Source organism: Haemaphysalis longicornis, unplaced genomic scaffold (genome assembly GCF_048455015.1).
Source record: "Haemaphysalis longicornis isolate Haplotype H1 unplaced genomic scaffold, Haemaphysalis longicornis Haplotype H1 scaffold_6, whole genome shotgun sequence".
NCBI lineage: Eukaryota > Metazoa > Arthropoda > Arachnida > Ixodida > Ixodidae > Haemaphysalis > Haemaphysalis longicornis.
This window is the reverse complement of record NW_027526407.1, coordinates 157,464,774-157,486,725: the sequence shown is the minus strand read 5'-3', so window position 1 is coordinate 157,486,725 and position 21,952 is coordinate 157,464,774. Positions and strand designations below refer to the sequence as shown.

General features: G+C 48.9%; 1 protein-coding gene across 1 annotated transcript in view; it reads right to left on the bottom strand.

The window, feature by feature from the left end:
- Nucleotides 1-258: 258 nt before the first annotated feature.
- LOC144141226 (uncharacterized) overlaps nt 259-21,952 on the bottom strand; it is a 71,955-nt gene continuing 50,261 nt past the window's right edge. Inside the window, exons 10-11 of the mRNA XM_077672782.1 lie at nt 6,622-6,991; nt 259-354 (exon numbers count right to left, since the gene is read on the bottom strand). Of these exons, the coding sequence (XP_077528908.1) occupies nt 310-354; nt 6,622-6,991 (415 nt within the window). The 3' untranslated portion in view covers nt 259-309. The remainder of the gene's footprint in view (nt 355-6,621; nt 6,992-21,952) is intronic.

The window sequence follows — 21,952 nt, the reverse complement described above, 5'->3', positions numbered from 1 at the left end:
AGCAGACACCAAGATTCAAAAATGTTTTTCAAAGTTTTTTGTATTAAATGTTGAAAGTGCCAATAAAAAAAAAGCCTGAATTCGAAAAAAAAAATAGAAGCAGGAGAAATCAACAGAACTCACCCATTATGAAAAGAGCATGCTTGCTCACTGAGGCCTCGACACACCGCGTCGCTTACTGGCATTGCAATTCGACCACATGCAGAGCACTGGGTCCCAGCCCACCAGTATGCAACAGTTGCAACTCAAGGTTGGGAGAAAACACGTTTTAATGCTGCAAACCCCCCCTCTCCCCCCCCCCTCCCGTCTTCAGCCTTCTGGACTCGGCCGGCAGGGCTGCACCCGGGGGTAGAGCTGCAGAGAACGAAGTGGGCATTAGCAGGGGTAGCACTCGACAAGGACAACAGCTTGGCTCTCATCTGCTGGACACATGGAAAGGACACCCAGGACTGTCCTGGTGTGCCTATCTGTACTTCTCTAATCGTTCGAGCTGCTCCCACCCCCCGCAGTTGCCCAGGTGAAACAGGCAGGTGAAACGGGCACCGTGCACAGGCAAGGCGGTAGGAGCAATGCAGCTAACGAAATCATCCCTGCTTTTTGTACAGGCATTTCTACTCGCCATCGCCGTCGCACCACCCACTACAGGCACGTTGTGGGAGACACTGGGGATGGCTCCGGCTGTCAATGTTGCCCCCTGCCTCTGGCGGACGCCTTTCTGCGCATGACTCCCAGCCCTCGCCCTCTAAACCCGTCATCGACAACGTCAGAAGATCTGGTTATAAAAGAAAGCCAGTAGCGGTTCTTCGGCAGTGGGCATGGCGAGGCGGTAGGAGTAATGCAGCTAACGAAATCGTCCCTGCTTTTTGTACAGGTTTGTTCAAACATTTCTACCATCCGAAGTGACAACCGCATGTTACTGATTGTGCCGTGCCCACGGAAGTGTATTCTGATGGCGTACAGTTGTTTGTGCATTTGCAAATTGATTCTTTGCGGCGATGTTGAACAAAATCCCGGACCTCCAGTAGAGGAAATGTTCAAGCAACCTCAAAAGGGCCAATCAACAATACTAGAAGAACTTGCCGCTATAAGAAGTACACGAGTAGCTACCGAAAGCACCGTAACTGCCTTAATTAAGCAATCATTGGAATGAGCTAGACACAAAGGTGGCAGATATTTGTGAAAAAAAAAATGTGCAAATTCAAACCCTCCAGGAGAAAATCGTCTCACTTGAGCAAAAAAATAGGCCAGCAGGCTGAAAAGATGGTAGACCTTGAGGACCGTAGTCGCAGATCCAACCTCGTCATTTAGGGCATCAGTGAACAAGGCGAAGAAGATGAGCAGATTTTGAGAGAAAAGGTGGTTAATGATCTTTCTGGCAGAAAACTACAAGGGTGGAACAGGGTCCATGGGTTTGGGAGCAGGCAAAAGTGCCTTTTGTAGCAGGCTTGGAGCAGCCAGAAAGGCAGTTTTGGAGCAGGGTTGGAAGCAGCCAGAATTGCCATTTCGAGGAGATGTAACACCATTTCACAGCATTATGGTGCCTCCCTAATCTCCGTACAGGCTACTGTGCAAGTCCCCCCTGCTAAGTACCTAAGGCATTCATGCCCTAGAACCTACTCTAAACCAGGAACGCAGTTCTTGCACTGTATCTGGAGGTTTAAAAAATGCGAAGTAATCTATCTTCGTGAGTGCGTTGCATTATTGCTGTTCGAAGGCCAAACCTCAAGCGGAGAGTCAAAAGAGATCAGATAACAGGCCTTGCTTCGTGTCCAGCAAACGGCAGTGTTTATGCGACCCCACGGCGGCATTCCATAAAACAAGGTGTTTGCTTGCATTTTGTTCTATCGAACAGCGATTTCAGTGCGTGCAAAGCTGAACACAGCTTTTTCTTCACCCGTCACAGGGATCCAAGAGTCCGCAAACTTTCGCCGCAGACAGCGCGTACCTAACTAGAGCGTGTCAGAAGGCCCTGTTAACCATCTTCCACTAAGCAAAGCTAACCGCAAAGTTGCATTAAACTGAAACGAAGGAGAGGGGGGGGGAGAGAGAGGCAGAGAAGGCAACCAGCATTTCTCCGTCTAGCAGTGAGTTCATTTCAAGTTTCAAATTCATTTCCGTTTCAAGTTCACGGACGAAAATGAGTAGATACCTCAAAGCAAAAGTGCACCGAATTAACGAGTGAGGGCAAAGCATCCAAAACCCTGTTTGTTCAACACATGCAGCGACGCAAAGTTGCGGGCAGCAAAGCTAGGATCGCCAAAAATGGGCGACTAAATTGACGTTAACCTCCAATAAACTACAACCTTTCATGCGGATATTATTCTATTTGTAATGAGACACAAGTTACTTTTGGATATTTTTTTACTGATTGTGGCGCAGCAGCCGACACTGGCAAACACAACCATGCAAATGCAACACACAAAATTTCAAACAGATGGCGCATAGTGCCTGCTGCCTTACAGCTATGCCAAAGCCAGGTTCGATAGCTGCTCATAGTCTTGATGAAACCGAAACCATAAGCGCGTTGATGAGATCGAAAATACGATGTTTCAGCCAAGTTTTCGGGCATCATGGCGGTCGTATCACGCGGAGGTGAGTCTCTAGACATTTTTTTTTTTTTAAATTTTTAGTGCCAGATAGATGAAAATTAGCAGCCTTTATGAGCTTCTACGCTGATTTCAAATATAAAATTGGTTTTAACATAGCTTTATTTTTTCATTAAATACGTTATAAAATTTATTTATTGAGGCATTCCTTACGGTCTCAATAAATAAATTTTATAACGTATTTAATGAAAAAATAAAGCTATGTTAAAACCAATTTTATATTTGAAATCAGCGTAGAAGCTCATAAAGGCTGCTAATTTTCATCTATCTGGCACTAAAAATTTAAAAAAAAAAAAATGTCTAGAGACTCACCTCCGCGTGATACGCCCGCCATGATGCCCGAAAACTTGGCTGAAACATCTGCCCAAGAGGATGCAACGCACGGCCACGTTGAGGTCGGCCCGTCAACCGGGCTTTACCTACTGCAGGATTTACACAATAAAGTCCTTTCCATCCATCCATCCATTCCTTACGGTGGTTTAGAGCAATTTCGCTTGATCAAACTCAATAATGATTAGTAAGCATATAATGCCAAAGGTCGGCTCTGCCAGGCTATGCTATTTTTACTCATTTTGAAGACTTTTGCAATGCATGAAGGAGGTGAACACTTATTATCAACAATTCGTGTAAAATTGTTTAATCTTTCCTCATTTTTGCAAATAGGTGCGCATAGATAGAGTGATAAAAATCGCATCACCTGCTAGATCAATTCAGCACGAATGCAATGATACCAGTATTGCCATCCTAGCCCAAGAGCGACATTACAATAACCCCCGTAAGGCAGAGCATGGTCTAGCAAAAAATAAAAAGAGAAAAATGCATCTGATTTTAGATCATGGTAACTTTTGCTACGGCATAGCTCCAACAATGTAATTAGCATCATTTTGTAGCTCCATTCTTCACGAAAAAAAGCACACCAAGTATGTGACTAACACACAGATAACTCTGGAAAGACTGACGTAAATTTATACGAATACCGTACAGATTGTGAAGGTAAATTAAATTTTCTACTGTTAAACTTCAGAAACTGTATATCCACTTTCACTTTTTCTCTCAGTGTTTCTTTATTTTTTTTTTTTTTTCAGAATACAGAAAGACTCAAATGCCACGTGTTGTTATTTTTGTGCAATCAATGAGACTAAAGCACAGCCGCCGCGCAGAACTAGAGATTGTTCTGCATTGCATCTCAAACGTACCTCAAACCACAAGGCCTGATAATGCAACACTTCGTAAGGCAGAGCATGATGTCACAAAATAAGATAGAGAATAATACATCTCTGGTTTCTAACTCTTGCTACAGCATATCCACAATATAGAAACCACTGGGTCACTATGTTCCTCAAGGGAAAAAAAACAAGAATGCGACCGTACAACAAAAATAGCTGGAAAAGCTCTTTGCAAGTAATGAAAACCTTTGCAAATAGCGCTGGAAAACTACACTTTTTGCTGAACTTGACAAACGGTACTTGCAACTTTGCACTTCCTTCAACGTCTATGCAAACTAAAGAAAAGCACAAACATATTGTGCTGCCAACTTTTTTCTCACACATACGACCAAAGCACAACCTCTAACTAAATCTGGACGTTTCCACGCGGCGTTTCTCGGACCTGATTCGTACATAACAGGCGATCCCGGCACCGTCGTTTTTTCGTGCGCTTGCAGCGCGTAATTCGTTGAGGTAAAGGTCTCCAAGCATTGCAGCACGAGACAAAAAAACGTTGTGACAGAATCGCCGTCACTAATGCCAGGGAAAACGCACCCGAATTGAAAATACTACGCCGGCAACAAAAACAAAACGGAAAACAAATGGCGGCTCAACCACGCCAACTAATCAGAGACGCGGATCGGGAGGCTTGTGTCGAGCGCGCGTGCTCCTGCCAATCAGCGGCTCGAAAACGACCTTCGCGAAATCGGCGGTAACGCTCATTCTCCTCGTGTGACGCCGTTTTGAGATAGCGCGAAATACACACAAAGAAAGCAGCTACAAGGCTAGCCCAAGATGGCCGCCGCCGGCAGTCTGCTTCGAGTGTGGCGAGAACGCGAAGTTCAAGCTTTTTTTAGCCCGATTCCCGGCGTTTTGCGGCTCCCGCTGCGCTAACAAAGTCGAAGATTTTTCCTGACCAAATGCAGCGGTGAAACATTTAGACTAGGTGCTTGAAGGTATGGAGACTTCAAAAATGTGTTTTTCCGAAAATGCATTTTTTCGCGATTTTCGACCATTCTAAGACCCGCGTCCCCCTTAATTCAGGCGGGTTTGGCGCAGGATGGTGCAGGTAAACACGTTTGGCGCTCGATGGCGCAAACGGCGCAGCTGTTCCACCCCTGAAACTAGGGCGGACTTGCAGATCCGTGGCCAGAATTCACCCTCTTGGTAGGCGTCAAGGAAATAGGCCAGTCATTGCCTATTTCCAAGATTTCACAGAAAAAGAGGCCGTGCTTGGAAATGCAAAAAATTTAAAAGGCACTAGCATATCGATCAGTAATGATGATAGTTATTCGACACGGTATAAGAGGCGGCTCCTGTGGCAATCTGCAAAGATTGTTAACGATAACGGCAAGAAGGTGATTCTTACCCACGAAAAGTTAAAAGTAGATGGCGTTCTTTACGCATGGAATGAAGCTAGAAACGATCGTGTAGTTTTATCGCCGAAAACGTTTACCCGGGATAGCGTGGGGGCCAGCAGTAACTCGGAGGAACACAGCCAGAGCTCAGAGGCAAGGCAATCTTAAAAGTACGCATGCGCCAAGCAAAAATGCCTTCGAGTACTGAATCTTAAATATCTCCTTAACTTGAATATCTCCCCCTTACCCACGATCCCCATATTACTGTAACAATGGAAACTTGGCTGCACGATGGTATACCAGACGAAGTAATACTTGATGGTGCACATCATATTTTTCGACGTGATCGTATATCCCGGGGGGGTGGAAGGATGATTCAGCGCAGTTGAAGATCCCTTTGTCCAGCAGTGGACCTGAGTAGGATGATGATGATGATGATCTCAATGATATCTTGTGCACTTATGGAAGAGGTCAAAACCGACCCAAACCCTGTTGCAGTTTCTATATTCACTGTAGGCATCTTGCGCCTCTGTCTTTTTATGGCCACATTAGGCCCCCTTACGTGTGGACACATTCAGCAATCTCTTTTGTTCGGCAGAGTTTGTTTGGCAAACTCTGCAGCATGTTTGGGCGCTTTACGGACGTCACGGGTGTTACTGACCTTATCTGTAGGGTGGCATGCACAACTCTGAGAAGGTTGAAGTCATTCTTTGTGCCCCGAAAACCGTCAGAACCAAGACTTTAAATTTCACTTGGAATTTTGCTAGTACATGCACCAAGGTTTTGTACATTCAGAAATCTTTCAATTTTTTTTTTCAGGGCATGCAATATGTTTTTTCTGACGCTCCGTATCAAAAATTTTGTCTCGGTACAATTACTTTCGCATTTTTGCTGCCCCTAACTTGATCACAAAAAATACGACATTCAAAAGCCAGTCTACCGAGCTTCAGTAAAACACATTATTGGTCAAGTTGGTGCATACTTGTTCTAAAAATTGGAGTGTGACAATCACAATGACAAGAAGGAGCAGAATGAAACATTGCACTCGAACTTTTTTGAAAAAACCACTGAGCTTCATTTTTGCGTTCATGCTCACCCCCCTTTCCCCTCACGTTTTACACCAAGGGAAGACTGGTGGTCACCCCGAGCGGGTTCCAAGGCACGCATACCTCGGACAGGCTTCTTTTGTGTCGCATTTATCACACTCTAATTTCTGGAACAACCACTGAGCTCCATTTTTGTGTTCCTCCCTTAGTGTTACACCAGGTGCCCCCCGGTGTTGCAACAGGGGAAAAGAGGTGCTCACCCCGAGCAGGGTCCAGGGCAAGCATATCTTGGACAGGCTCCTTCTGTGTCGCGTCTATCGCACTCTAATTTTTGGAACAACCCCTGAGCTCCATTTTTGTGTTCCTCCCTTAGTGTTACACCAGGGGAAGGAAGAGAGGCGCTCACCCCGAGCAGGTTGCGGGGCACGTATCCCTCGGCCTGCGTGCGCAGGTGGCGCGCCCACCACCAGCAGGGCTGGTCGTCCGGGCGCCGCAGCACCTGCAGGGCGTCCCCCATACGGAAGGAGAGCTCGTCCGGCTGGCGGGCGTCGTAGTCGTAGACGGCATAGGCCATGCCCCCGTGGGCGGCGCCCAGCTTGTCCTGCACCCCGTACAGGAACTCGGAGCAGCCCTCAAAGCCCTCCTCGTCCTCCTCACACTTGTCGGCCGCCGTCTCATGGTCGCTCAGGGTGGCCGCAAACACGCACGCCCCGTGCTCCACCAGGAAGCGCACCATCGACAGGTTGTTGCACGACGCGGCGCAGTGCAGCGGGGTCCTGCACCACACGCACACCGCATCAGGAGAGGCCCATCACACTGCCCGCCGCTACGGGCGATGACACGGAATGCGCCAAGAAGCAAGGACGGGGCAAGGAAGGAATACACAACACGGCACAGACTAGCAAACTGAGCTCACCATCCATGCGCTCATGTACGTCGGCTCATCGGCATGTGGGCAACAAACAGAAGGCGAAAAAAGACTAATCACACATTCACTGTACATGCAAGCAGCCACAAACCGGTCAATTGTCAAGAAATGCCATTTCTTTGGAAGATGAAGATATCAACGCAACACTTATGCACTCATCGCCACCCACACGTGCATTTCCTTGGGCTTCTATAAGCACTTGCATGAGCAAACCATGGCTCCTAGCCATGATTTGCTCCTCACCACATGATTTATATACTATAAAACCTGCGCCAACAGGTTGAGGTTTATTATCAACGAGTTGATGATAAACTCAGTTTGCTAGTCTGTGCTGTGTTGTGTCTTCCTTCCTCGTCCCGTCTTTGTTAGCGCATTCCGTTTCATCATGTCAAAATGACCAACTAGTCCCCAGATAGCTTTGATGGATCAAGGGAGGCAAGTGCAACCGAAAAAGTGTAGAAAAAGAAAAGAAGCAAGCCACAAAATCCAAAAAGCTAAAGCTTGTGGGGATCGCGTCTTTCACGCGAATCCCTTTCTGGCTAGCTTCCCATCGCGGCCCGCGTGCACACGCGCCTCGCTCACGCGACGGGAACCATACGGGAGGGCGCCAGCGACCGGACGGTTTGTTGTCGCCCTGGTGAAGGCGTTCACCCTTTTCCCCTCTGCCTTACCCGAGAACCAGTTCTTCCTCGATACTAGCGCGACCAAAAGGCAAGGTGTGGTGGGTTGTCGGATGACGTGAGGACGCTCTCTTGTCTTGGGGATTGCGGTAGCGCGTGGACGTTTCAGCGCGCCGGTCCGGGCCTGGGGAACGCGCCACAATGGGACGCGTACGGGCGAGCTGGGAGACTGCAACCGTGCTCGCACACACAGCGCTCCACTGCTCCGGTATGCCATCGGTGAGTCGAACCATCTCGATCTCTAGTGTTGTTTAATGCCTCGCTCACAGTGTTACCGTTATGGCCTACGATTAGTCTGTATACAGTGTATTTGATTTGCACTTTGCAATAAATGCTGCCATTGGTGTTTTGCCCTCGCCGCATCCTGCCTTTGTCTGTCTCCGCAAACAACGGACCCGTCCGCAGCCGGCTCTCACAAGGAATGTTTACTGAGCGCGGATGGCTGCGGGGTGGGAAATCACCAGTGTATGAAATGTGGAATCCCACAAGCTCCAGTAGTAAGCACCCCTTCCGATTATGCAAAAGATTGGGCCGAAATTGAGGCATCGAACGAAATCCCCAGTCAGGACGTTTCCCTTCAAGGAAGGGATGTTGAAAGGAGCAAAAATGAAAGACGTGGCCGCTCCAGGTCTCTGGTTAATCGTCCACCCAACTGGTGTCACCAACTTCGTGGCCCCAGCAGCAAAGAACCGTTTTGAACGATTCTTTGCTGCTGGGTTCTTTGAACGTTTTGAGCGACTCCCCCAAGCCTGGAAAACGGCAAAGGTAGTCCTCATCCCAAAGCCTGGGAAAAAGCTCAGCTTAGATAATCTCCAACCAATATCCTTCACGTCTTGCCTCAGCAAACGAATGGAGAAGATAGTCTTAGACCGGCTCCACAGACATCTCGAATGCACGAAAGCCTTCCCTCACACACTAATTGGTTATCGGAAATCTATATCTACACAAGACTGACTCCTGCAGCTCAAAAAGGACATCCTGGATGACCCTAGCTCAGCGCAGATGCGGGCAATACTGGCATTAGACCTATGTCAAGCTTTTGTTAATGTCACACATGACCTCATCCTTCAGAATCTAGAAAGCACGAATTGTGGCCAGGAAATGTACGATTACATAAGAGATTTTCTTCGAGACCGCAGCGTAATGCTCACACTCGGACCTTATGAATTGAGCATCCAACAACCCCCAAACAGAAGCACACTGCAGGGCTCCATCTTGTCTCCAACACTTTTCAATCTTGCCATGAAGGATCTGACCAAAATCACAATATGGACCAAAGAAAGATCCCCGGCTAAAATACAGCAGGCGCTACAAGAAGCTGCTGATGCGACCGCAAGATACACGACCCGGGGTGGACTCTCTTGCTCACCCGAGAAATCTGAATTCTTGGTGGTCACAAAGCATACGGTGCATCAGAAACAAGAACTGCACATCACCAAGAAGGCAGACCCATTCCCCAATGCTCTCACATCAGGGTTCTCGGTCTCACAATCCAGAGTAATGCCAAAGCAACTATGACCATACGTAAGCAGTTAGATCAAGGGACACAAGGTGATACATATACTACGCCGCATAGCCAGTGGGCTAGGGGAATGCGAGAGGCCGACCTAGTGCAACTCAGCGCAGCGCTCATCGACTCCGTATATTGTATCACCTCCCATATCAAAATCCCACGAAGACAGAAAACGCATAAATGTAGTTCGAAGGAAGGCCTTAAAGCAAGCACTAGGAGTGCCGCAATACACATCGACACAAGCGCTCCAGGCCACCGGAGTCACCAACTCACTGGAGGAGCTCCTAAGTGCGCAGCACCTAGGACAGTTCCATTGGCTCCGTAGCACCGACCAAAGCAGGGCCATCCTGCATGATCTCGGCTAATCTGCGGACCCACCACTATTCGCACCACAGGAAGAAAGATGCGTCTCCCTGGAACACCAAGCACACATCACCATCGCTCCCCTGCCAAACAACATGGACCCCGACCGGCATGCTGAACGGCGCCACATCAGGACCAACGTCCTCTCGAAAGCGCTGCAGCGCCTCGGCTCCGTCAAGCACGTTTACTACGTTGACGCACATCCTGGGGGAGATGAGGGAGGCATCACGGCTGTCATCGGACCCCTAAACTACGAACTCGTCACGATCGAACCAGATGTACATGCTATAGACGACCTAGAAACTCGATCTATTGCATGAGCCATATACGCCGCTACCACCCATATTGCTCGTCCGCAAACACCTATCATCATCGTCACCGATTCGCAAGCCGCCTGCAGACAATTGATCAGAAATGATCTGCACCACCGCACAGCCCGCCTCATCAAAGACGCGCTCGACTACAAACCGTACACGTTCCAGATTATTTGGACTCCTGGGCACGAGGGTTTGGCAAGAAATGAGCGGGCACATACGTTCGCCCGAGCAACTATTTACCGGGCACCTGACCAGCTCTCGTCAACCTTAAGCGACGCACAGCCAGTCTTTCAGCCCGCGCGAATACCTCGAGTCTCTTCGCGTGCAGCGCAAGGTACATCCCTCCCCACATCGTACACTCACAAGGCGGCAGTCCGTCCTCCTCCGACAGATTCAGACTAACACATTACCCACTTAACATCTCATGCATCACTTTCGAAATTTACCCGGCACCCCTACTTGCTCGTTCTGCGGAGGCTACCCAAACATATTCCACACAATAAGGGCCTGTGATCGACATCCAAAGCTGACCCGCATCCCGAATCCAACTCGGGCCTCCTGGGAGGCACGTCTGGCTGACCCCAGCGCTGTGACACAGCTCCTGCTGACGTCCAGAGCGGAGGAAGCCATGGCCACGGCTTCCCAAGACGGCGCCCCGGACTAAGGGTGCTTAGGAAAATAAGGTTTGCTTCCTTCCTTCCTTCCCTGTCAGTTAACACAGATCCGCACATCTTCTTCTGGTGGGGTTTTTTGGCGCAAGGGCATCTAAGGCCAAGAGCGCCATTGCTACGATGAGGTAAAAATGTGCTGATGAAATGAGTGCAAATAGTGCATGAAATTACTTCGGTGTAAAGGGCCGGATCCAAAAGATGAGTGAGGAGTGTGATGAGGCATGGAATGAGCTAACGGTGTACAGGGCCATGGTAATTAGAACCCTACGGATGAGCAAGGTAATGAGGTGGACGAGAATGCTACTTTCTAAAACAAACCTGCTTTAAAAAACCGATATCATCAAGGTATTCTAAAACTCTGCTGAACTCGAACACAGGACAGTCTGATAAAAACATTGCAATGTGCCGTGGCATATTCTTACGGTACATTTCCGGGAAATAGCGTCTCCTTTCTGGTTCCATCGCCGAGCACTCAACCAAAACATGGAGGACTGAAAGACCCTCGCCACATCTGGCACAGTTTGGCGGCTGGTCACCAGTCAGGAGGTAGGAATGCGTGCCATGTGTGTGTCCTATTCGTAGTCTGCATCGCCAGACCTCAAAGGCCCTGTTTTTTTCCCTAGCAGCTGATCGGCCAATTATAGGTTGTACCAAGTGAAGCTTGTTGTTTACTTCTTCGTCCCATTCTTTCTGCCAGAGCTGAAGGAGTATGTGTTTTACTGCTGGTTTCATATCCAGGTAAGGTACTTGCGTGATGTCAATACTGGTTCTTTCAGCTGCTCTGGCAGCAGCCTGGTCGGCTTCCTCGTTGCCAGCTATGCCACTATGGCCAGAAACCCAGCACACTATAATTTCTAAATTTAGTTGGTGTGCTTTGTACAGAGCTTTAAGAAGGGCAGTAAATGTGGGATTCTTGGTGCCCTTTCCTGTGGACAGGGCCGTGACAACGCTGAGTGAGTCTGTGAAGATAACTGACTTTTGTGTTTTGCTTGTGATAATGTGGTCCACAGCCAGATATACTCCGTGTGCTTCTGCTGTAAATATGGTTGTGTTTTTATGCATTGTTTTTGCTATTGAAAGATGCTGTCCAACAACTGCACAGGCCACAGCCGATTTGGTTTTCGATGCATCAGTGAAAAACTGAGCAGCCTTGTACTTGTCTTGGAGGTATGCGAAGTGCTGTTTGACTTCCAATAGTGAGCCTTTCCTGTCTACTTGTCTAAATGAGGTGTCGCATGATATGATGCTTGTATCCCAGGGTGCCACGCATTCATCTGGGGTCATTTTGAGGGTGTCATCAAACGAGATGGATAGTTTTGTAGAGATGGAATTGATCAGCAGTGGAAACGGTTGAGCTAAGGAAGGTCGATTTGAAAAGAGCAGCATTCTTGAGTTATCTCTAATCAGGGAGTCACACGGGTGCTCGGGCTGTGACGTAACCTTCAGGGCATAAATAATACCAATAAAAGTTCGCTGGTACTCCAGAGACCAACAGTCTGATTCAGCATAGAGGCTCAGTACTGGACTAGTGCGGAAGGCCCCTGTGGCCAACCTGATGCCCAGATTGTGGATAGGATCAAGCATTTTCAGTGCAGTGCTAGAGGCTGACCCATAAACTACACATCCATAATCTAGGCGGGACAAAACAAGACTTTTGTACAGGTGTAGTAGACACTTCTTGTCAGTGCCCCATTTCATGTGTGCTAGTATCTTAAGCACATTCATTGCCTTCAAACACTTCAGTTTCAGATGCTTCAGGTGGGGGGTGAACGAGAGTCTCGAGTCGAAAATCAATCCGAGAAACTTATGTTCTGTTTTAACAGGAAGCAGCTGTCCATTTAAGTAGATTTCTGGTGCAGGGGCAATGCCCCTTTTTTTCGAGAACAGTACACACGCACTTTTAGAGGGGTTAAACTTGAAGCCATTCTCATCTGCCCATTTGGAGAGCTTATTCACTGACAGCTGAATTTGGCGTTCACAAAAAGAGAGATTGCAGGACTTGAAGCCGATCTGCACATCGTCAACATACACTGAGTAAAACATGGTTGGCGGAAGTACAGTGCGTAGGGAATTCATTTTCACAATGAAAAGTGTGCAGCTCAGCACACCTCCCTGCGGCACCCCTGTCTCTTGTGTGAATGGTTTAGACAGAGTACTGCCTATCCTTACACGAAATGTCCTATCAGAGAGGTAGCTTTCAATTGTTTTTAGCATATTTCCTTGTATCCCAAGGGCACAAAGATCTCTCAATATACCAAACCGCCAAGTAGTATCATAGGCCTTTTCAAGGTCAAAGAATACGGACAGAAAGTACTGTTTATGCGCGAACGCATATCTTATTTGGGACTCCAAGCGCACAAGTTGGTCAAGCGTAGATTTTTGTTCTCGAAAGCCACACTGCAATGGATCCAGGAGCCTGTTTGCTTCTAGAAAATGCATTAATCTTCGGTTGATCATTTTTTCAAATACTTTGCACAAACAGCTAGTCAGAGCTATAGGTCTGTAGCTCGATGCAACTGCTGGGTCCTTCCCTTCCTTCAATACTGGAACAACAATGGCCTCTTTCAGCCTTGGAGGGATATATCCATTGTTCCAGATCCTATTAAAAAGTGATAGTAATGCAAGTTGAGTTTCTGGGTGCAAGTTCTTGATCATTTCATAGTGAATATTATCAGGTCCAGGTGCTGCTTTACCAAGTGTGTTTAGGCAAGCTTCGAACTCAGCAATAGAAAACTCAGAATTATATGCCTCACTTGGAGGTGATTTACGATGAAGTTGCAGTTTTTCTTCTCTACGTTTCAATTTAAGAAACTTGGCTGAGTAGTGCGCTGCACTAGTAACCGACTCAAAGTATGCTCCCAATGCATCCGCCTGATCTTCCAGAGTGCCACCAGCATTATCAACTAGAGGGCGGGGGCAAGTCTGCTGCCCTTGCAGTTTGCGTATCCTATTCCATACTTTATTTTGGTCGGTGTAAGAGTTAATGCCCTCTATGTACTTCGCCCAACTCTCACTTTTTGCTATCCGTCTCACTCTCCTCGATTGGGATTTGATGCGTTTGAAGTTTATGTAGTTTTCAGTCGTGGGAGAGTTACGGAAAAGGCGCCATGCTGCATTTTGTTTTTTCCTAGCACTTTGGCAGTCCTCATTCCACCAAGGAATCGGATTTCTTTTTGGATTTCCAGAACTTTGTGGGATACATTCACTAGCTGCTTCAATTATGTGCTTTTCGATAAAGGAAAGTGCGCTGTCGATGTCCAGTGAATCTAGATAGCCACGTGGAAGACAGGTGAGCTGTCGAAACTTTTTCCAGTCCGCAGACCCCATCCTCCATCGTGGTACACTGTTCTGCCCATGTGTCGACACTACCTTTTCTTTCAGCACGATTGGAAAGTGGTCGCTTCCATAAGGGTCATCCAGGACGTGCCAGTCCAGTAGTGGGAAGAGAGTAGCAGTGCAGAGCGCTAAGTCAACTGATGAGGATGTTGTGTGCGTGGGACTAAAGTATGTGGGCTTCTTTTTGTTCAATATGCAAGCTCCAGTGGAGACTAGTAATTTTTCTATCATTCGCCCTCTTGAATCGTAGTTTTCACAGCCCCAGAGAGGATGATGGGCATTGTAGTCTCCTGCTATTATGTACGGCTCTGGGAGCTGGTCCATTAGATTTTCAAATTCAGATTTCTGTAGTCGCTTGTCTGGGGGAATGTAAATGGAGCAAATTGTTATTAGTCGCTGCAACCATATAACTCTCACAGCTACAGCCTCTAGTTCAGTCCTGAGTTTAACTTCCTTAGCTGTGGTTGACCTTTGAAGGATAATAGCCACACCACCCGATGGTTGGTTGGTGTTTTGCCTGTCCTTTCTGTATGTGATGTACTGGGGTAAAAAGTCTGTGTGTTTGCTGCTTAAGTGGGTTTCTTGGAGACACACTGCCAGAGGTGCATGCTCCCAGAGCAGCTCTTTAACATCATCCAAGTTTTTCAGAAGCCCCCTGCAGTTCCACTGCAGTACACTACAAAAAGCCATTGCTAGTATTGAGAAGTTTGTTACTAAAGACAGGCTCAGCTTGTTAGCTGCCAGAGCCTTTTCCAGTAGGAGACACCTTAGGGAGCTCTGCTTTTTTTATCAGTTCCTGGGAGTTCGTACGCTCCAGTGGTTTGTGGCGATCCTTCGGCGTGATTGACGCAGAGGATGGCTCACTTGTGTCCATAGCCTCCAAAGAAGGCTTCTTTGTTGACGGTTTGAGACCTGGGGCCTTGGCTGGCCTCCGGTTCTCCTGTGAGGTTACAACCGTCTCAGTGGTGTTAGTCAGCTGTGCAGACCGCGAGGCTGCAGCTGACACATTGGCCATTTTCGGGCCACCATTTCCTTGACGTGCAGCAGGTGTCGCTGTTTGCACCTGGGGGGCTGAAGATGTCTCCTCAGGCCCTCTCAACGAGGTCCCTGATTGGACGGTTGCCGCACGTGGCGCCGCCCCCTGACGCGCCACGTCGGCGTATGCTATCTTATGCGTGATAGCAAGACGCCTGCGTGCTTCGGGGTAAGAGATGTTTTCTTTTACTTTCAACGCAATGATTTCTTTTTCTTTTTTCCATTGCTGGCATGAGCGTGAGTATGCAGCATGGTCACCGCTGCAGTTGACACAGTGTGGTGGGGCAGTGCAGCTTTCCGACACATGGTCGGTTTTGCTGCATTTTGCACATGTCTGCTTACCCCTGCAACTCTGTGATCCGTGGCCGAATTTCTGACAAGTATAGCACCGGCGCGGGTTGGGGATGTAAGGTCTGACTCGGATTTTCACGTAGCCAGCTTCTACGGTCTCCGGGAGAACCGTTGTGCCAAAGGTGAGAACAATGTGTTTGGTAAGGATTTCTTTGTTTTCACGGCGGATGACTATCCGCTGAACTTTGATGACATTTTGCTCATGGAAGCCTTCGAGGAGTTCATTTTCAGTAAGGTCTAGGAGGTCTGCTTCACTTATAACACCACGCACGGTGTTCATGGAGCGGTGAGGACTGACAGTAACAGCAGTGTCACCAATTTTGTCAACTTTGAGGAGCTTGTCACATTGAGTCTTATCTTTAACTTCAATCAGCAGGTCGCCATTGGACATCTTTTGTGCCTTGTAGCCAGCCCCAATGAGGTTCGACAGGCATTTGGACACAAGAAATGGTGACATCTTTCTCATTGTTGTGTTCTCATTTTCCGAGTGCATCACGTGAAAGCGTGGAAAACACTCTTGCTTCTTTGAGACAAAAAATTCGAAGGTGGTTGCCTCGGTGCGCCCCCTTTTAAGAGAGCGATTCATAGAAAAGGGATTTGAAGATGCCATACAACAAGTATGTGTTCGGTGGCAAGGCCGGTCGCCCACCACCGAGCCCAACAAGGGAACGTGGCTTTTTCAGCACACGCTAACCGTACCTTGCCACTATAACCCTATGCTTGAAATCAAGAGTGATGTCTTTGCACAGGGTTAACCCTCGCCGCCTGGAGAAGCATGGAAACAAAGAAGAAAGGAGATGACAGGACAGGGTTAGGAAAGATGATAGGAAAGCAAAAGAATGAAGAAGAGGACAGGAAAACGCGACTGGCTGATTCCCCCCAGGTCGGGTCAGACTGGGGGCACCGTCTACGGGAAGCGGGGGCCGAAGTGGTGTGTTGCCTCTGCCAGGGGGCCATGAAGGTCCAAAACAACCCTGGCTTTGGCTCAACCACCAGGATGCCCTTTTCCCCGGACACGGCAAAGCCACGCACGATCCGCACATCTACTGAGGGCACGAACACCATTGGCGCACATTATTCAGTTGGCTCATTGACCAAGAGGTGGCTTCTCCATTCATTGGAGCTCCCGTGCGGTGTTCTCGTGCAACTGAATCTGAATGCGTTGGGGTGAGCTACGTATTGAAGATGAATAAGGTGTTCGCCTTGAATTGCTCCTAGACAGGTGAAGAAATTTCTGCTTTGGCTTGTAGTATGCTGAACCTTCTCGATGATGGTAGCAGTTGTTCCGGTGCAGGCTTTCCAGAAAGTGGGCAAAACGTGGATCCCTGGAGCCAGAGAATGGCTTGCGAGTTGTTCTGATGGGCACAGCCTACCTCGTTGGCACTGGGTTCGTCAGGAGTCACCTCTGCCTGCTGCTGTCGCACCGTTCCGACTTGCCGCATTGCGTCTAGGGCTTTCTCCAACACCAGATTTGTGCCAAGTCGCAATTTCGCCGACAGCTGCCTGTCTCTGACTTTGACACCTAATTAGTCACAGGTGAACTTTTCTTGCAGTGTTTGGAGCAGGCGTGAAGATCGGTTGCCAACTCTTCCACAGACTCCGTCTCGTGTTGTACCAGAGCAGAGAAATGCAGTCATTCAAAGATGACATTGCGACGCCCCTCCGTCCTCCTTCCGAAGGCGCTTGGCAGCAGCTTTACAACACTGCTGCCACCGGTTACTGTCTATAGGCCGCGAGGCCCACCACTGGAGAGGCCGGCGCTGCGATCGTTTTGACGTCACTTGTAGGATCACCGTTCCTATCTTGCTGCGTAGTTGGCTTGCAGCGCGTGACACTTCGCTTAGGAAGCGCGTTCTAAAAGTGTTTTCGTGTTAATTTCCTTCGTTTGAAGTTAATTCTCAGTGCTTCAAGCGCAGTTCGACCTCATGGGGAATTTATAACCGTATCAACTGTGGTAGATTACCCGCAACCACCATGAGCGTGGCGGTGTACTACGTATGCAACCGAAGCGTAAGCAGCGGCTTGTTTCCCCGATCAACAATGTGGACTACGGCGATCGCCAAGTGAAGTTTCTAGATTTCTCTTGTTTGCAAGAAATGTATAAAGCAGGAAATCGTATAGCGTTAACTGCTCGCAGAAGCACACGCTCCCGCCGTGCCTGCCCGCACGGCCAACGGTGCGGCTCGAACCGACGCAGCTCGCGGCAGCAACAACAACAAAGAAGTTACAGATTGGTGAAAGTGGATGTTAGTGTGATGAAAAATTCTGATAGGTAGTGTCATCAGCTGTGGTTTTCAAAGCGATGCTCAAATATCTGCCACGATTTACGCCGACCGGCCGCGGAGGTCGGTCCCGGCAGCGCCGGCCCGTTCACGCCGGTGAGGCGAGCGGCCGAAGGATGGCTATGCTTGCGCGCAAGAATCGGCCGAGGCCGTGCAGGTATCTTGATCGTCGATCGCTTCAACGGAAATCACCGCGCTTACAGAGTTTCCAGCGCGGTGAAACGTTTTGTTAGGGGCTGTCACTCGCAACTCTAACGGCGATGAAATATATTCTGCGACGCCAAGCCTAAAGTTCTCAACATCCGATTACGTGCATCCGAAGCCGGCTGCGAGCTGTTGAAGGCCCTCCCGTCGCGCACGCGCGTGTTGTGTTTGGGTTCCGCTAACTTCTTGGGGGCCCCCAACGCTCGGCTCTCCATTCTAAATCTCCCCAATTACCCGAAATCATTAACGACGTGTTTCGCCTCGTACGCAGGCTCGCCTTCTGTGAGCAGTCGTGAGTTTCGAAATTTATGCTTGAGAAAGGCCGGCTCACTTTAAACATACAAAACACGCTGCAATTATAAATTACCACGCCGAACACCTAACGAAAACTAAATATAGCCTTGTTCAGACCCGCGCGAAGGCGTTAAAAACTCGAGTTCATACCGTTCATACATTGCGGACAAGTCGCGAAAGTAAACATCAGCCGTGCAGAGTACACGCTACGGCAGTAATCGTCAATCAAATCCGGGCATGACTATAAAAACATCGTAGGGGAAATAGGCACTGATTAAGGCAAACTACAGACCATAACAATACTTTTAAGCATGTGCGGCGAAGCAATCCGATCACCGTTCTCGCGTAGTCATTCATTTACCAGGCAATACGAGCAGTTCGCGTGGCGAGATCATAATTGAGCGACGCGTTTCCGTCGCTGTTACAAGGTGTTTCCTTGCACACGCATGTACCGACACAAGTATTTCATAATGAATTTACAGCGTACTTTTCTCGGCATCAGTTGCATCGTCCTTGGCGTTAGCTGGCTGCGTAGCTGTGGGTCGCGATGGTACCTAAACGCGGCGGTGTCGCCGGGAACAAGCGAGTTGCTGATTGCTTGCTCGAAATATTTGGTTTACAGACAACTTTTTTGGTAATTTGCATCAAATCCACAAGGAGGGGGCGAGACGGTGGCCACAACAAAAAAACACGCTTCCGCATACGCACGGGAAATGTGTTGTAGCAGACGACAACACGATTCGGCGTCCTACAAGTGACGTCACTCATAGGTGGCGCCACGGTATGTCCTCGAGGCCAATAGGCAAGCACCGACAGCAACAGGCATGTTCACGAGCATAAGCAAATTGCGCCTGCACAACGATCACAAACGTTTGATGCCAATCAAAGCTGGAACAAATCTTTCCACACCACTGTGGTGAAAGAAAGAGCAGAGATTGTTGCGGTTTACAAGACATTTGCTCGGCAGAAGTTCCTGAATACATTTGTTTTACGCATGGTACCTGCCTTACAGCTGCCTTACAGCTTACCAAGAAATTGCCGAGCACACGCATGTAAGTGCGGGCATTGCAGCGACCGCTAGGCAGTTAACGAAACCATGAAAATGCCGGGCGCTCGTATGTGCATGTCTCGCGATGACCGCCGAGCGTTCTTGGCTAGCAAGCCAAGCATACCCACTTAGGGACATTGGAGGGACATTGACCAAGACTCAAAAAAAAAAAAAGGAAAAAAAACACACACACCTTTAGCGCGTTTGCCTTAATCGTGGCAACACTTGCTCAGGAGGAGAAAGACACGTCATAAGGGGTATTCACACGACGGAGCGTTTCAGCGGAGAAATCCGAAGGAGGTCGTGACATCACCGCAGGCGGAATTCCGCTTGGCCAGCTCCTTCGCTCACATGGAGGTTGCGTCTGTCGGACGGACATCAGTGTTTGCAGTCGCCCCTCTCTAAGAGAGCTGCCGTAGCACCGCCGATTCCGCCACGGCGGCAATTTGCGCTAAAGCCCCTACGTACTGATCCTGCCAGCCGCCCAAAAATTGGCCGTGGACGCGATGTAGGCGCTGCCGCGGGTAGAGAACGGCGCGCGACGCGCGAGGCAGTGGGTGGGGATGTTCGCGATGAAAGCAGCCGGCCGGTCCGCCTACGGGCCCGCATACAGATGTTAGGCTTAACACTGCGATGAATATTCGATTGCCGCTCTCGCAAGCGGCGCAGATGTCAATTTTTAATGCTACTTTCCATCACATCATTATCCCTTTTCTCGCATGTGCAGCTCTGTTTACACCTCGGGGAGCGATAACAAGCTATCGCTCGAGCTACCTGCGCCGGTCTGCGCCACTTCGCGGCCGCCGCTCGCCCAGCGACCGTGCTGGTAGTATACACGGCTCGCTCAATGCGCCTGTCGTGTGCGCGGCGCATTTTCGCGTCTATTGTAATAAGAAGCAATAAAAATACAGTGCCTGCAAGTGCTCTAGAACTTGAGTCGCGGCCAGCTCCCCGACGAACAGACGAAATCCCGCCGCCTTTGCCGCCAAGCATCGGATCGTTTGTAGCTCGCGAGCAGAAGCTCCCACCTCCGATGGGAGCGGTGCGCCGGAGAGAAACCGTGACATAGGAATCACGTGATGCGCACTCCTAGGAGCCAAAGGCGGATTTCTTTTTCGTGTGAATACCCCTATAGCGTACGCCCCTCCAAGCTGACGTCCGATGATTATCAAGTCCAAAAAAATGGAAGGAGCTAACACTTTTAGCAACAATGATGGAGTAACGTTCATTGCGGCAGTGAAGAAGAAGCAAATCGGCTGCAGTCGTGGGATGACGGTCACAAAGGTTGCTAACAGCTTCACTACCTTCAACTCTTCCTGAGCTTCCTTCATTTTTTATTTATTTATTATTTTTTTTATTATTGGCAGATGAAGCAGTTGCAAGGACTTGTGGAGTCCCTCCTTTTTGCCTTGCTGATAACGTGCCCGTGCCCACCAAAAGGACATACCGCATTTTCCGGTGTATAAGTTGCATTTTTTTTTTTCTGAAATTTTCGTTGCTGCGTCTCATGTACCGGTGCGACTTGTGGGTGGAATAAATTTGTTTCGCGGCGGCCGTGCGTGGCCAGCGCACGTTAAGAGACACAGCTCTAAGGTCTAAAAGCCCACCGCTAAAGCGTTTCTCATAGCTCATATGTCGCCTTGGGACGTTAAACATAAGAATTTGCAGCTTTTTCTAGTAAAAAACAATGATAATGACCTGCTACAACCGCATGCCACTTTCTGCTATGCGCAGTACCGTATTTACTCGCATAATCCTCGCACTTTTTTTTTCAGAAAAGTCAATGCAAAGTTAGGGGTGCGAGAATTATGCGGGAGAAAAAAAAAAATCCGGTGCACAGTGTTGCCAATTTGCCTTATGGCAATCCCGCTAAATGTAGCGGTCGTTTTTTGTATAGGTCAGCTCAGTGTTGCCAACAGCAGCTATTTCTTTTTATTTCATTATTTACAACGTAAACAGTCTCCCGTCGATCAGCGATCATGAAATTGCCGCCTTTGCTTTCTGGCGCGCGCCCTATCTCGTCTTCGTATGTGCGTGCCCTACTCCAGTAACGCACGTTGAAGTCGGTGACGCCGAAGCGCCTGCCTGCGGCACGGTTGCCGTGTTCGATCGCGTACTCTTTCACTTTCAATTTGAAAGCGGCAGTGTAGCTGGCGTTCCTCCCCATGGCGAAGCGGCACCAAGCACAAAACAATTAGATCAAAAAGTTCTCAAAACGGCAGCGAGCTATCCACCACTGACGCGAGTGACTCACTGACTGCTGCCGCTCAACGGCGGGACCACGACGGCGACACGATTACACGACGACACGGCAGCGGGCTGCGCGAACACCGTCTAGTTGCGCGCACGCGAAACATGCGCGAAACCGGCTCAAGTACAGTGTGAGTAGCGTGTTAGGGCGCCTGTTAGGGAGTAGCCATGCAGGTTGTTAGGGCGCCTGGATGGCCTTGGATACACAGCGCTCTACGCCGAACGGAGAGGCGGCGGGGGAGGGCGCGCGTTGGAGAGCGCGTGCACCATGCGGGTTTCGCGAGCAGGCAACTTTCGGTGCTGCAAAGTTGGGGGTGCGAGGATTATGCGAGGAACCAAAAAATCCAAGTTTTGGTGGCTCACATTAGGGGTGCGAGGATTACGCGAGTAAATACGGTAATTACAGTTATAATAATTTCAAAGTAACATCAAACTGGGTTGCAAAAACAAAATGCAGCTGATAAA